General features: G+C 40.2%; 1 protein-coding gene across 4 annotated transcripts in view; it reads left to right on the forward strand.

Annotated features, from left to right (window-relative positions):
• PCDH19 (protocadherin 19) overlaps positions 1 to 10,667 on the forward strand; it is a 114,608-nt gene extending 103,941 nt beyond the window's left edge. For all 4 annotated transcript variants that reach the window (XM_045805137.2, XM_087860386.1, XM_045805134.2 and 1 more), the window contains one exon: positions 9,406 to 10,667. In XM_045805137.2, coding sequence (XP_045661093.1) covers positions 9,406 to 9,995 — 590 coding nt within the window. In that variant the 3' untranslated portion in view covers positions 9,996 to 10,667. The remainder of the gene's footprint in view (positions 1 to 9,405) is intronic.
• The last annotated feature ends 3,669 nt before the right edge of the window (positions 10,668 to 14,336 follow it).

Genomic DNA, 14,336 nt, shown 5'->3' on the forward strand with positions numbered 1-14,336 from the left:
CGTCCTCACTCTGTATTCTATCTAATACCCTGAAGCTCATGACCAACATAAAAGGGGCTTTTTTTTTTCTCAAGCTAATGATGTGTTAGCAATTTCCTTATTTTCCAGGAAAGAGTAAAACCAAGTTGGCGGTGACTTTAATTCAGCACCACTTGGAATCATCTGAAGGCTCTGTCTTGCCAGCAGCGTAACTACCTGTAGAATGTGTGAAATGGTCTGTTTTTAATCTACACAAAATCAAGCAACTGGTTTGAACTCTTCACAGAAGTGACTAGGTATTGTGGGTGTCTACCAGATATAGGCTGAGGGATTAATTCTGTGGACACTTTAGAACGAAACCTTAAAAAACGGTTCCACTTTGCTCAGAGTTTCAGTATTTCAGTGTTCCTCCTTTGGGGGACTAGTTCAATGGCCTTCTTTGACAGCTCATATTTGAGACTTGTAAAGATGCCTTTTCATATAGTTTCTAAAGCACCCAGATGAAGTCCGGCACTTTGTCGGATAATTTTCTTTACCATAGAAGCCAAAATACAAAATTCCAGTTTAGTCAATTTCTGCTTATCTCAGTCACACCTCTTATTTCTTAGTCTCAATTTTCCAGGCAGCCTTCTGCTTCATTTCCTTGCTCCCCATGCATCAGCACAAATGATTTATACTTATATACATCTTGAAATCTCTTCTTTATGGGTTGAATTGAATTGAGTCCTAGTACAAAAATGAAAACTCCAGGAACTATTGTGATTGCCCAAATTGCAACTTAGATTGTAGGACTGTACATGCCACACTATCATCTATCATAAATATTCAATTCTCAAGCACTTCTACTTTGGTATGTTATAACTTTGTCTCTTTGACCAGCTCAGCACTGAAGATTCCATTGAAGATAATTCAATTGCTTTGAATTCTGAAAAGGGCATCTTTTTAATTTATTTTCGTGTTGCACCGGGAGTAAGTGAATTTCAGGTGCATAGACTGTGAATGAGGAGAGAGGCTTATGTGCCATTTGGCGTCACAGAGGCCAAGTGTCAGGTGGCACTTGCTAATTGATGCTGATCTGTCAAATGGTCTAGGACAAGATTGGGGTCCATCAGTTTTTTTCAGCCCTCCTCTCCACCCTAAGCTTAAACCCAACTTTACAGATTCCTGCTGTTTAACTAGTTAGCCACCCTGAAAATGCCAAGCTATGCTAATCAGGGCTGCCTTTTTTCTTTGCCTATCTGCTGGTTTTTGGCGACATCTCTTTGTCAGTCTCAGGAATTTTGTTCCTACACCCTATCCCCCACCGTGCCCTTCCTAGGTATCTCTACCTCTAGACATTTGTAGCCTTTCTTCCCCCACCAAAACTCTCCTATCCTGGGTCCTCTTCACCCATGGTTTTACTGTATGACCAAAGAAAATCCGATGATCTCAATTTGGTAGTGGATTCTCTTATTTTAACAGGGACCCTCCATGCTCGTACCCACCTGAATAAAAATTTGTGGGAATTTCTCTCTCTGTTACAAGGGCTGGTTTTTGGATAGCTCTTCTTTGGCATCCATCAAATAATTCCACATAGGTGTTTTGAATATCAATCACAGTTCTGGCATCTTACTCCTTCTGCCTGTTGTCTGTCAGACCATAGTGCTGTGGGAAGGGCTGCTGACAAGTCGGATGCTAGGGAACAGGAGAAGAAAAAAGAAGTATTAGGAAGGAACTGAAATGGCAGAAAATTCTGGAAGAAAGAAGAAGGGAATGAGAAAGAGACAAGTCATTGTTTGCAGTGTAATTTGTGATTTACTTCTTATTACACTAGAGTGGCTGCAGGATAGCTTGGTGTCATTGGTTCATGAATCTCTAGGAATATCTCAGCCTTCACTGATGTGCCCTTGAATATTTTACAGACGGAACTCCAACTTTCCTTGCCAAAACTTTGGGTCCTTTAGGAATTGAGTGGAAACTCCTTTCAGAATTACAACCTGGGAGGAGTCTGGGAAGTCATTTTGCAAAGTCATAAGCCCTTATTGAATTTTTGCTAGTTGCTCTAAACAACCAAAAGAGCCCAATCCTGAAGATGTCAATTGGATCAAAACCAAGACAGAATGTTTAAAGCCCGGATAGTGTTTCCAGCTACCCTTCCATTCCTCCCTCTTTCCTTCCTTCTTTCCTCCTTCCCTCTCTTTCCTCATTCCTTCCTCCCTTCTTTCCTTCCCCTCCTTTCTCTCTTTTTCACTGACCCCATTGCTACTCTGCTTGCCCTGTTAAGTTACAGATGTTCTTTCTCTTGATGTTGCAGGCCTAAAAATGCTTTTACGAACTCTTTCCAGGAAAACTATTTCCTGGAAATTACCCCCTTTGGTAATTCCTTGGCATATTTGGAGCATTACTTTTGCCATCCATATATTTTTAAAGATTTTATTTATTTATTTGACAGAGACAGACAGCCAGCGAGAGAGAACACAAGCAGGGGGAGTGGGAGAGGAAGAAGCAGGCTCCCAGCAGAGGAGCCTGATGTGGGGCTCGATCCCGGAACGCCAGGATCACACCCTGAGCCGAAGGCAGAAGCCCAACGACTGTGCCACCCAGGCGCCCCTGCCATCCATATTTTAATTAGTTTTGCCAGAAAGAGTCAGCACCTGCAGTTGGTCTGAAAGGCTCACTATAGGTCCCATTTTTGGTTTATATTTTATAGGAATTAGCAGCAGTTGTGTTTGAAGCCAAGAAACAATGCTTCATATTTGAATAGCACATTCATTTCATAAAATAGATGCTTCTGCGTATTGTGTTGTTAACTTACTAGAGTACGAGGCCCATTAACTATTGTTAAACTTGAAAACTCCAAAGCACATGACGAATATATTTTCAACTGAACATCAAAGCATATTTTTCTTTAAGACTTGCTTATAGTGTTTGGGAAACCGCTGAGAGGCTAAGATGACACTTGACTTTAATGTTTCTGAAGTGCTACATTTACTTTATTGTTTCTGACACAGCTACCTAGTTTTCTTTGTAGGTTGTCATGGTGTTTCTACTAAATAGAATAGTAATTTCCACTTGTAGGAGTTGTATCAGTAGCACAGTATCTGGTGTGTTGACCAAGGTTTTTTGTTTTATCGCTATCACTCATATACCTTTTTTTAATCCAATTAAATTAAACTGTTACTGAGTACCTGCTGTATGCTGGACACATTACTAGCTTCTGTGGGTATGGGAGGGAACAAAATAGATATAATCTTTGTTCATTTAGAGTTTACAAGCTAACATTGAATATAGATAATAGACAACTATAATGAGTGCTATAAAAGGAGGTGGTGGTCTATCTAAGGGATCACGGAAGGAGTCCCTGAGAAAGTTAAATTTAAGTTGAGACTTCAGGGATAATGTATCGATTAAAAATATGGGGCGCCTGGGTGGCTCAGACATTAAGCGTCTGCCTTCGGCCCAGGGCGTGATCCCAGCGTTCTGGGATTGAGCCCCACATCAGGCTCTTCTTCTATGAGCCTGCTTCTTCCTCTCCCACTCCCCCTGCTTGTGTTCCCTCTCTCGCTGGCTGTCTCTCTCTCTGTCAAATAAATAAATAAAATCTTTTAAAAAATAGTGTTCAACTACTGGTAATAAAGACCCTCCTCTCCCACCGAAGAAAATGAATTAATGACCTAACCAGGAGGGAGGCTTATTTTTCCTCTTATGTGAAAGAAGTTCAGGTGTAGTGAGGTGGGTCTACAATATCTTTGATACCCCAGAGCTCGTCTGTCTTTTGATTTTGCTATCCATAGGTACATGGCTTCCTTCCTCAGAGTTGCTTCATGGTGGTAATATGGATACTGTACCTCCAGCCATTATGTCTCCATTCCAGACAGGACAAAGCAGGAAGGAATAAGGACAAAAGGGTCTCCCAGCTACATCACCCCCCTCTTCCTTTTAAGGAGTTTTCTTGACATCCTTCCTGCCTTCATAACATTGGTCCAATCTTAGTTACATGGTCACACCTATCTACAAGGGAGGCCAGGAAATGCAGTTTTTGAGCTGGCATATTGCCAATCCTAACAAAAGAGTGGTTCTTTTCCTAAATATTAAATATAGATATGGATATTTGGGTGCAGTTCATTATGTGTGCTTCAGATGAGTAAGAGGTAGGCAGGTCACGAGGGGATATTTCCTAGCAGTTATGTTTTCTTGATTAGGTGCACACGATAAATTTTAACAACACTTAACCAGTTCGTAATTGGTGCTACCTTCCCTTCCATTATATCTTACAAAAATTGGCCCTGCTTTTGTTGTAGATTATTTTGTTCAGGGTGTGATGTAGATTAACCTAAGTGGATGCATATGGGCACAGTCCAGGAAGCTTTCCTGATTTATACATCACTTGCTTGTCGGTTATGTTACTGCTGCTACTTAAAAGTAACTACTTGAGCTCTGAGGAACTGGAACTCACTTTAACTTTCCCTTTCTGCCTCATTGACTGCAGATCCCTTCTGAGGGGGTAACACATTGTCTTGTTAACTGTTACCTTGAACTTTTTTAGTGTTAGAGTTTTGTCTCTGATCATTGGGATCTTTGAGTTAAATACAACCAAACTCTGAATCACAATAAAGAGCTGCAGCATTAGTGAACACATCCATTGTGGCTGGACATCTATACAAACCCAGCAGAGCCTCTCAGCTCTTCTATTCTACCAGGACTTTGAAACTTTTAGCAAAGCCTGAGATGTGTTTTCATCATTTTCTTTTTTTACTTTGGTTGGGACCATGTGTAGGCTCTTTCTGGTGTGGAAGCACATTGTTTGCCTACATCTGAAGAGACAGTGGTTTTATGAGGAGGAATTGCTGCAAAAAGTTTTGCTAATATTTGCAGAAAATAACATATTTTCTTCTTTTTCTATTTGAATTACTTCCTTATCTATCATGTCTTAATCATTGCTGTCTCTTATGCCTTTTATTTAAGATATAATTTTTTTGTTTTTTTTTTTAAAGATTTTATTTATTTATTTGAGAGAGAGCAAAAGCGAGAGAGATCACAGAGGGAGACGGAGATGAAGAGGGAGAGGCAGACTCCTGGCTGAGCTGGGAGCCCAATGCAGGTCAATCCCAGGACCCCAGGATCATGACCTGAGCTGAAGGCAGACGCTTAATGACTGAGCCATCCAGGCGCCCCTAAGATATAAATATAGATAGATACATCTATCTATCTATCTATCTATCTATCTATCTATCTATCTATCTATCTATCATCTATCATCTATCTATATTTATTTTTTTGCCAGAGGTTTTAGGTTTCTCTCACTAAGATCCCTAAGGACAGATTGTGACCAAACAAATACATATTACCACCAAATTGAGAAAGCTTTATGTTTTTCTCTGTATTTTGAATTTTTGTCTAAACCTGATCTAAGGAGTGGCTTTGAGATTTGTGCGTCCCTCTTCCAAACTTACGCATTTTATTTATTTGTTTTTGCAAATCTTAGGGACAAGTTCAGAATCAGGGAAGACCAATTTACAAATTCATCATTCACCCCTAATTTATGTCTACATTTGAATTAAAGATGCCTGCCTTCACTTATCTGTACCTGGCAATGTGTTTGAATTTCCACAACTATGTGTGGATTTTAGAGGTTTACATTTTGCTTTGCATAGGCTCAGGTCAAGATGTAACAAAGTATAGAGTCATAAATAGGCACATAAGAGGAATCTTCTCAGGGAATTAGTGAATTGTTAGCTGACCTCTGTTTCAGCTGGATCCAGCATCTTGGCAGTTAATTTTTTTTGACAGCTAATTTTTATGATACAAAATGGTTCCTCTCTACTCTCATACCTCTATCCCTAGCGACAATGCTACATGACGGCAGGCACATAACCTCTACCAGTCCTATGCAATTCCAGAAGTAGTTTCTTTGCTTTTCACATCTAGTCTGTCTTCATTGCTATTCTTAAGGGGCTTTGTATTGTGACTTTCTCACTTTTAATATGCAATTTCCTTACTAAACTGAAGTTTTGGCTTTTGAAAAAGTAATTTATCTGCAGTACATTTATGAATGTAGTTTACCTTTGGCTGGGAAGACATTCTTCCTGCCTATCTATATTCAGCATGTTTTCTTTCATATTTCATATGGCTATAAACACTAAAGCTAGGTTAGATTTTTGTTTCAAATTTAATTAGCCAACATATAGTACATCATTAGTTTCAGATGTAGTATTGAATAATTTATCAGTTGCATATAACACCCAGTGCTCTTCACATTGAATTGACACAAATGTCACGGAGTGTTGTTTGATACTAAAAATGATAAGCAGCAAGTCACTGCCCTTAGTAAGGATACAAGGAAATAAAGATATCAGATCTAAGCCAGGGGTGAAACATTGTGAGTAAATGAGTCTCTCAGATTCAAGTCTTTGCTTACATTGTGGTAAGAGTGGTGAACATATAAGTTTGCATAATTAATCCAAAAAAATTACCTATTTTTTTTTTATCTCGTATAGGGCTGAAGTAGGCTTAGTGAGATTGGTGGGTAGGCTTATGATCACATTCCTGGGAATGCTGAGTGAGTTTCCTTTTTCCTCTTCCTAGAGGGTGATTTATCCATTTAGGCAGTGGGTAAGTTGAAAGCAAGTACTATCTTTGCAGAGAAGTTTCTGAGAAGACTGAGTTCCCTGCTCTGGTCTTCCTAGATTCATAAGATCTTACAGGTGTCTGTCTCTGGGGTCTCTGCTCTCCTTCCGTATGTGGTAGGGATCCAGGTCTTCCCGTGCTATTCATTTGAAGCCATTTAGTATGGGAAAGAGCACTGTACTTGCATTCAGTATAACCCATGGATGGCATTTCCTACTAAATTGTGTTAAAAACAAAAAACCCACATCTCCAAATTGGAAGGCAGCTACTAGATACTAAAAACTTGAAAGAAATGAGAGCTGTATGTTGAGCTTATTGGGACGATTCTGCTGGATTATAATTCACCACTGTTCTACTTTAGGCGTGTGAACAAGTGGCTGATAATATCAGTCTGAAGGTTAGCAGGGATTTCCTCTTAATAGCTGGTCCTATGTCCATGGTTCCAGGGTTCAAAGACTAAGTCCTTCATGCCTTTATGCTATAAATTAGGAACGAAAAGGACAGGGACATAGCCTTCTGGACATTATTTTTTCTTTTTGCTGACTTCCAAGGGACTCTTATTCAGATTTGTAGAAATAGAAGTTAATTATTAAGCTATTCCCCAACTTGCACCTCCTTAATCTTCACCTCAGAACAAATACACTGTTTCTTTAGAGCTATTACTTGGAAAGTTATGATATGGGCTTCAGAGGAGATGGAGAAGAAAAAAACCCATCTTTTTGGGAAATTCTGAACATGTGAATTCTGTCCTACTGGAGGGATCTTGGGGCTTCCTGGGAAAACACTGGATTTGGATGAAATTAATTGTGGATAGATCATCTGTACACTCTTCCATTGATGTTTGAGTCTATACAAATTAAATGTTTCCCAAGTACGTTCCAACATGTTTTCCTTACTTTCATACTTTCTGTCTCCCAGAAACATATACATTTTGAATGATGATAGGCTATCAGATGGTAGCATTGAGAGTTTGCAGGGAAAAGGCAGAGAAAAGGCTTTGACAACTCTTTATTTTGTAGAGGTGGTCATGCAGCCCTCATGTGGAAATATGCTGGAGTTTGCAGAAGCATTGCCCTATCCATGTGGAAGGCACTTATCTTATTGGTGATAATGCTCGTTTGTTATTTGGCTTCATATCTGCAAAATTCTGAGTGTTTATTCTCCACCACTGAAAGGGAGCATAAAATGACCATCTTAAAGATAAATTGGCAAATTGTGTCCCAGTACCCTGAAAGGGTCTTAACTTTGATTGGCTTTTCAGTAGTTTAAACTAGGTCAAAGGCCATTCCCAGAGTTGTGTTGAAGTCTGGACTCAGCCTGGATTAGGCCTTGACATTTAGCTGCTTCCAGTGCCTTTTCTCCAAATAATGAAGTATACATCCAGTTCAACCATTATTTCTTGAGCCTCCCCTTCTATGTGCCCCTTTACCAAAATAACCTTTGATAGATGAGGCAGAACATTGCCTCTTTGCTATGCCATTTACTATTTAAAAACAAGAAGCAAACAAAGAAATACAAGTGGTTAAGGAAGGTGTGTTATATAGAGAGTATATCAGGCAAGACCCTGAATTTCAGACTTCTTCCCCCAGGAAAAAGGCAATCACAGAATGTATTTTCAACTTCTTTTGGCATGCTTTATTTCTGTCTTTGCAGTCTCTCCTCATCTCCCCACCTCCTCCAACCCTGCCCCAAGGTTTTCTGTAAATGTTAAACTGCTCATATTTTGATGCACTATATAATGTGATGAAAATTTTGATTAGGTCATCCTTGTACAGGAATGTAATATAAGTAAAAGTAGATCTGGAAAACTAGGGCTATAAACCAGACATTGAGATGAACAATTTTCCAATGGACAAGCAGATATTAACCCTGGGTCCACGCTTTGATGAAAACCATGTAGAAAGCCTCTCCGAGAGTCAATTACAGCCTTAACTCTAAATGAACCTGATTTGAGAAGAGAAAAAAATGTCTCACCAATAATTATGAATTCTAACTGCTGAGATCTTCTATGATAGGGTTAAAGTAATCCATGAAAGGTTTCTTCAAGAAATATGACCCTAATAAAACTGCAGATGAGGAAAATAAGGAGGGATGTCTAGTTGAGTGTCATTAAATGATGCTCAGTCTATGAGTGATGTGTGCTTAGGGTCAGTTGAAGCTTATGGGTCAGAGGGAAGGAAAAGATCTCAGTATATTCCTTCTAGTGGGAAATCAAGTCGTGTAAATAACTTAGTGAAAAGATTGGCTGGTGGAACTGATGGTCAAAAAGAAGTGAAGTGATTGGGTTTTCAAAGACAGCGTGATACCAATCTAAAATTAAGCACGGCATATCATTGACAAGTAGGGTGGAGTCGTGGTTGGCAGTGCTATTGCTCAAACATATGGCCAAGACTTCTCAGATATACTGACTGTTGGATTCCCTGCTCTGCCTCCACTCCCTCTTCTGCTGGAACCAGTTTCAAACGCAGTTGATTTTTAACAGGAGTTGTTGATAAAAATGCTGACTCTCAGCGCCTTGACAGGATAAATTTTTTTTAAAATACATTTTTTCACCATAACGTGTTTCCTTTTAGGTTTTTAGTTTTGTCAGCAGTGAGAGCAACAACAAAAATAATAATAAAAGAGAGGAGTATACAGGGGGAGATCTACAGCCTTTTAAAGATCCAATTCTTCACACTTGTCCCAAAAGGCAATAAAGGACTATCTAAAAGTGCCATTTCCCAAAAGGGCCTGTGGGTACCTAAGAAACCAGAACACTAGGGAATAACAATGATTCCTGGGAAAAGCTGATGTAATCAACATTTTATTTTCTCCAAACAGATCAGAATGAAGGATTTCATTGCAGGGAAGAATGTCGGATTCTTGGCCACTCTGACAGGTGCTGGATGCCCCGGAACCCCATGCCCACCCGCTCCAAGTCCCCTGAGCACGTGAGGAATGTCATCGCGCTGTCCATCGAAGCTACTGCGGCTGATGTTGAGGCTTATGACGACTGCGGCCCCACCAAGCGGACTTTTGCAACCTTTGGAAAAGATGTCAGTGACCACCCGGCTGAGGAGAGGCCCACCTTGAAAGGCAGGAGAACTGTCGATGTGACCATCTGCAGCCCCAAGGTCAACGGCGCTATCCGGGAGGCAGGCAATGGCTGTGAGGCTATTAGCCCTGTCACCTCCCCCCTGCACCTCAAGAGCCCTCTGCCCACCAAGCCCTCCGTGTCTTACACCATTGCCCTGGCGCCCCCGGCCCGTGATCTGGAGCAGTATATCAACAATGGCCCGTCTCGTCCCTCTGAAGCTGAGCCCCGTGGAGCTGACAGCGAGAAAGTCATGCATGAGGTCAACCCCACTCTGAAGGAGGGTCGTGACAAGGAGTCTCCTGGTGTGAAGCGTCTGAAGGATATCATTCTCTAAAGCAGTCTCGGGGAAGAAGAGAGAGAAACCATGCTGGTTACATCGAAGAAGCAGGAGCTGATTGTTTTAATTGCTCACCAATGGTTGGTTCTTGAGTGGCTGTTATTTCAGAGCTTTCCCTAAGTGTATTGTTTATAAGTGACTATCATTCTGTGACAATCCCTCTCGTTTCAACAGGCAGCAGGGGTGTTCAGTTGGAGCAAATTAGCTTTGGCTTGAGTTGTTCATGGGGCCTTGATGTTGGGGAAACAGAGACAAATTCAGTTGTGAAAAGTATTATGTATTAAGTGTTTGAATTTATATATTTTTCTATGTCAAAATTATAATATAAATTACCATTGTTTGTGGAGGATTACATTAAAAAAAAACAAAAAAAAAAGAAAGCTCTGGACACCTTTAATAAGCTCGCCACTGTTTTGTAGTGTAGACAAGTTAATGGTCATTTATTGTGTACTATTCTTTGATTCAGTGATGTGAAATTTGAGCCCCCAAAAGGTTGTTTCTGAAGCTTGAGTACTTTCCAATGCCGCTACTTTGCTGGGACACCCCTGCTTTAAGAACCCTTTTGCTAGCTGTGCTATTGTTGTATTTGATATTGCAAATTGCTACGTGTGTGGTGATGGCAAAAGGCTTTTAGAAGTTGGTGTTTTTTTTTCTTAAAAAAAAATAAAACTATAGACAAAAACAAAGTGCAAAAAACTGAGATGGCAAGTGACTGAGCAACTCCGCACATATAGATTGAGTACTTGGAGGATACTCACTCATGGAGGATAGCCGTGGAGTGATTACTCACCACCTTGCAGAGTATTTCTCCTGCCTTTCAGTCTTCTGCCCAGATCAGTGATAGATCATCACAGAAAGTCATTTTTGGATATTCTGCTATCTAATTTGCAGTTGTCAGAACTACTGTGCTGAAAGTTTTATGGCATCAATTTTTAAAATTTTCAGGCCCTGAATGGGAAAGTTGCTCCTGAATTTATCAGTTTCCAGGCTTAGAAATTCCCTGTCTCCAATCATCTGAAATTCAAAAAGACTGAATCTATTTTGAGGTCTAAATTAGCATCTTTTCCGACACATACTTCCTGATTCAGTGTTTCCCAATCACGATGAGAATTAGACTGCAAAGCATGTCGGGGGCTGGAACTGAGAACTCCATGTTGCTCTGCGTTGTAGGATTAGAAATAGGAATAGAGTAAGCAGTACGAAGTGTACATTTAGGAAAAGACAGGTAACCAGTAACAGCATCACTAATCCAATTACTGTGCCTTCTAAATGGAGACACTTGGACACTTGAACTCATCTCTTTATGACTAACACTTTTTTTAAATTAAAAATGTGAACAGGAAACTATTAAAAAAATCCTTTAGATTTAGCTAACTCTGCTGTAGGCTAGGAATACACCTTTTATTATTAACAAGTTTATTACGCACATTTTTTTTGTTTTGTTTAACATTTCTCCAACTCCCCCCATTTAGTAAGCATCTGTTAATATTTAGTAGCCAACATAGTATTCTTGCAGCCCAAGCGTTCATTATTTGAAACTAAACAGATATGTCACCTTTACTCTGCCTTGGTCTTAAAAAAGTTTTCTAGAGAAACAAGTTTTGTGGTTCTGTTCTCATTTGTTTCATTTTTTGAAATTCAAGAGTACCCAGAAAAAAGGCTTGGAGGGTAGAGTACTAAAATGCAAAAGAGGATTTATTTTCTTAAGTTTAGTTAGATAAGTGAGCTCTTTTAAATGTTTTAGTTATTTTTGTCTGAGTTCCTGGCTTTATACATTACTAGGAATATTTTCCTTTATGGGAGGGAGGGTTTTGTGGGAGGGTGGTAGCTGAGGCAGTAGGGATGGCTTTAGGTAGGGGAGAATATTTCTGAAAAAGAACCTAAAATGAATCTATAAATCCATCCTTATTTCTTACTCAGTGCTGAATACTACCTCATGCAAAATATTGGTGTGGCTGCAAATTTCCCTCTGAAACTGATATAATTAGAGATCAGTTACCGTTATATCTTCATTTCGGCTCATTTCATTATCTCTCACACTTCTTCTCCCCTCCGATTCATTTCATGTTAGCAGATTTTGAATTAGGGATTTATTTGTGTTTTCAAGTGCTTTTTGATTAACGCATTAAAATGTATTTTTTTCCCTTTAAGTTATGGTGGCTGCCTGTAGAATTTAGACTGTTCTTCACCTGATGCATCCTGATATTAGGTTGTTAGCTACCACATCAAGGTCACTTTCGAGTCAGATTTGGCAGTTTTTGTACAGGTGTATTTCCTACTATGCTCAGTGGGAATGAGGGAGCTGAGAAGATTGTGGCAAGTGGGAATATTAAATATTATATGGCTGTTGAGCCAGAGAGGGCACTGGCTGTCATGTCTCTTACCAGCCAGGTTTAAAATGGTTAGAGTAGCAGTGGCATTGATTTTGCTGTTTTTCTCCCATTTTCTTCAGAAATCAGTTTCAAGCTACAGACCAAGCCCCTTTCCTTACCAAAATACTGTTTTTATTCCTTTAGTGGGAAGTCAGAGTGTTTTTGGCTCCCAAACCCTTTATTGAGCATGTTCAGAGAATTCCCCTCATTAAGAAAGTACCTTTTTTCCCCCCTCTACAACTGTCTGATGTATATGTACTCCCAGAAGCACAAATGCATCCTAGGAGGGCTTTGTAAGCTAGTTTTATAGACAGGCTCTGCCTACAAGCAGGGATTTTGTGCAAGGATCCTAGATTTCCCTTTGGCTCATGTTTTTCCCTTCTTCTTTTCAGTATGTCTGATGAAAAGCCACATAAGGCCAGAGGGCCAAATATTCTTCCTTTTCCCTCTCTAAACATGTTACACATTTAAATGTAAGGGAGCAGTCTCAGTTCCTAAATTCTAGGGAGTTCTATTCCATCTATTCTGATGTCCCTTTTGGGAAGGAGTTGGTGTCGAGGCATGACTTACTTTTCTAACAGCTGCGTTGGGCACATCCCTGGGCAGGTAAATTTCTTCATGCAATATAAAGGCTTTAGTTTGCATTGATTGCTTTTCCCCAAATATGGGAATATGCTATATACAAGGAATAGGAGGAAGAAGAGGGCCACGCTATGTGGAATCTCTTCTTTCTTTTCTCTATACTGACTGATAGAACCTGTTTGAACCTGTTCAGAATGAAATGTACCATCTCTTTGACCCTCTTAAAGCCAGTGGAGTAAATTATGGTCGGCCTTATTGTCCAAATAGGTAATGGGCCGAGGGATCCCGAAGTTCCTGAAGGGCAGTTGTTCTCACAGTGTAGTCTTTGAACCAGCAACAACCACATCACTTGGGAACTTCTCAGAAATGGTAATTCTCTGCTCTCGCCCAGACCAACTGAAGCAGAAGCTCTGGCAGTGAGGCCTCGTCATTCATATGGGTCAGATGCCCACTAAAGGTCGAGGGCTTGTTAAAGCACAGGTTGATGGACCCCACACTTAGAGTTTCAGTAGGTCTGGGGTAGGTCCTGAGTCTTTGCCTAGTCAAAAATTCTAAGGGGATGCCGATGCTGCTGGTCCAGGGACCGCACTTTACCACTGCTCCAGAGTAAACCTGCCTAAGAGAGCTAATTGCACACAAGGTGCCCATTTAAACTAATTTGTTGACATGGTGACCCACCGACCATGAATCAAAAAGGTTAAAGGGAATACAACGTAGAACTCTGAAAATTAGCAACACCCAGAGTAACATCCGGATTGTGTTCCTTCAGCATACAACTGATCGTGTGATGGGAATTCAGTTGAACTTTTCATATTGCGCTATCATATCATTAACAAGCAAAAGAAAAGTGCTCCACTGAGGCAGCGAGGACAAAGGGCAGTTTGGGGAGAGGCAGGGGTGTAGGGGATAGCTCAATTGGGCATCCAGGGTGGGAAAAGGATTATTATTGTACATAATAGCAGTGCTGGTTGGAATTTCAGTTCACTCTATGGGGATCATTTTGATGTTGAATGTTCCCCAAAGCATCCTGATAAGTCTGGTCCACTTGGCTCTTTTTCCAGGGTCATAAGACCCTGACTGACTTTGAAAACCTGGCATACATGAGCTTACGAAGTCCATTGTATACAGTCCTAGTGTTTGCCTTCTCAGTAAAATTACATTTAAGGATGTCATTTCATGAGTCAAATTGTATCTGCTGACACTAAAGTGTATTGAGATGTTGTTCTTTAGTTTAAGTATGTAACAAAGTAATATTCAAAGGGGTTGTGTGGGGGTGGGGCTGGGACCGGGTGGCTTTATATTGATAATGAAATATTCCAGAGCAAAACACATTGTCCTAATGAAGTTGTTGCAGCTCTTTTTGTTTTCTTGTGAGGCTGGAATT

The sequence above is a fragment of the Ursus americanus genome, chromosome X (genome assembly GCF_024610735.1).
Source record: "Ursus americanus isolate L20-20 chromosome X, mUrsAme1.1.p, whole genome shotgun sequence".
In the NCBI taxonomy this organism is placed as follows: Eukaryota; Metazoa; Chordata; class Mammalia; order Carnivora; family Ursidae; genus Ursus; species Ursus americanus.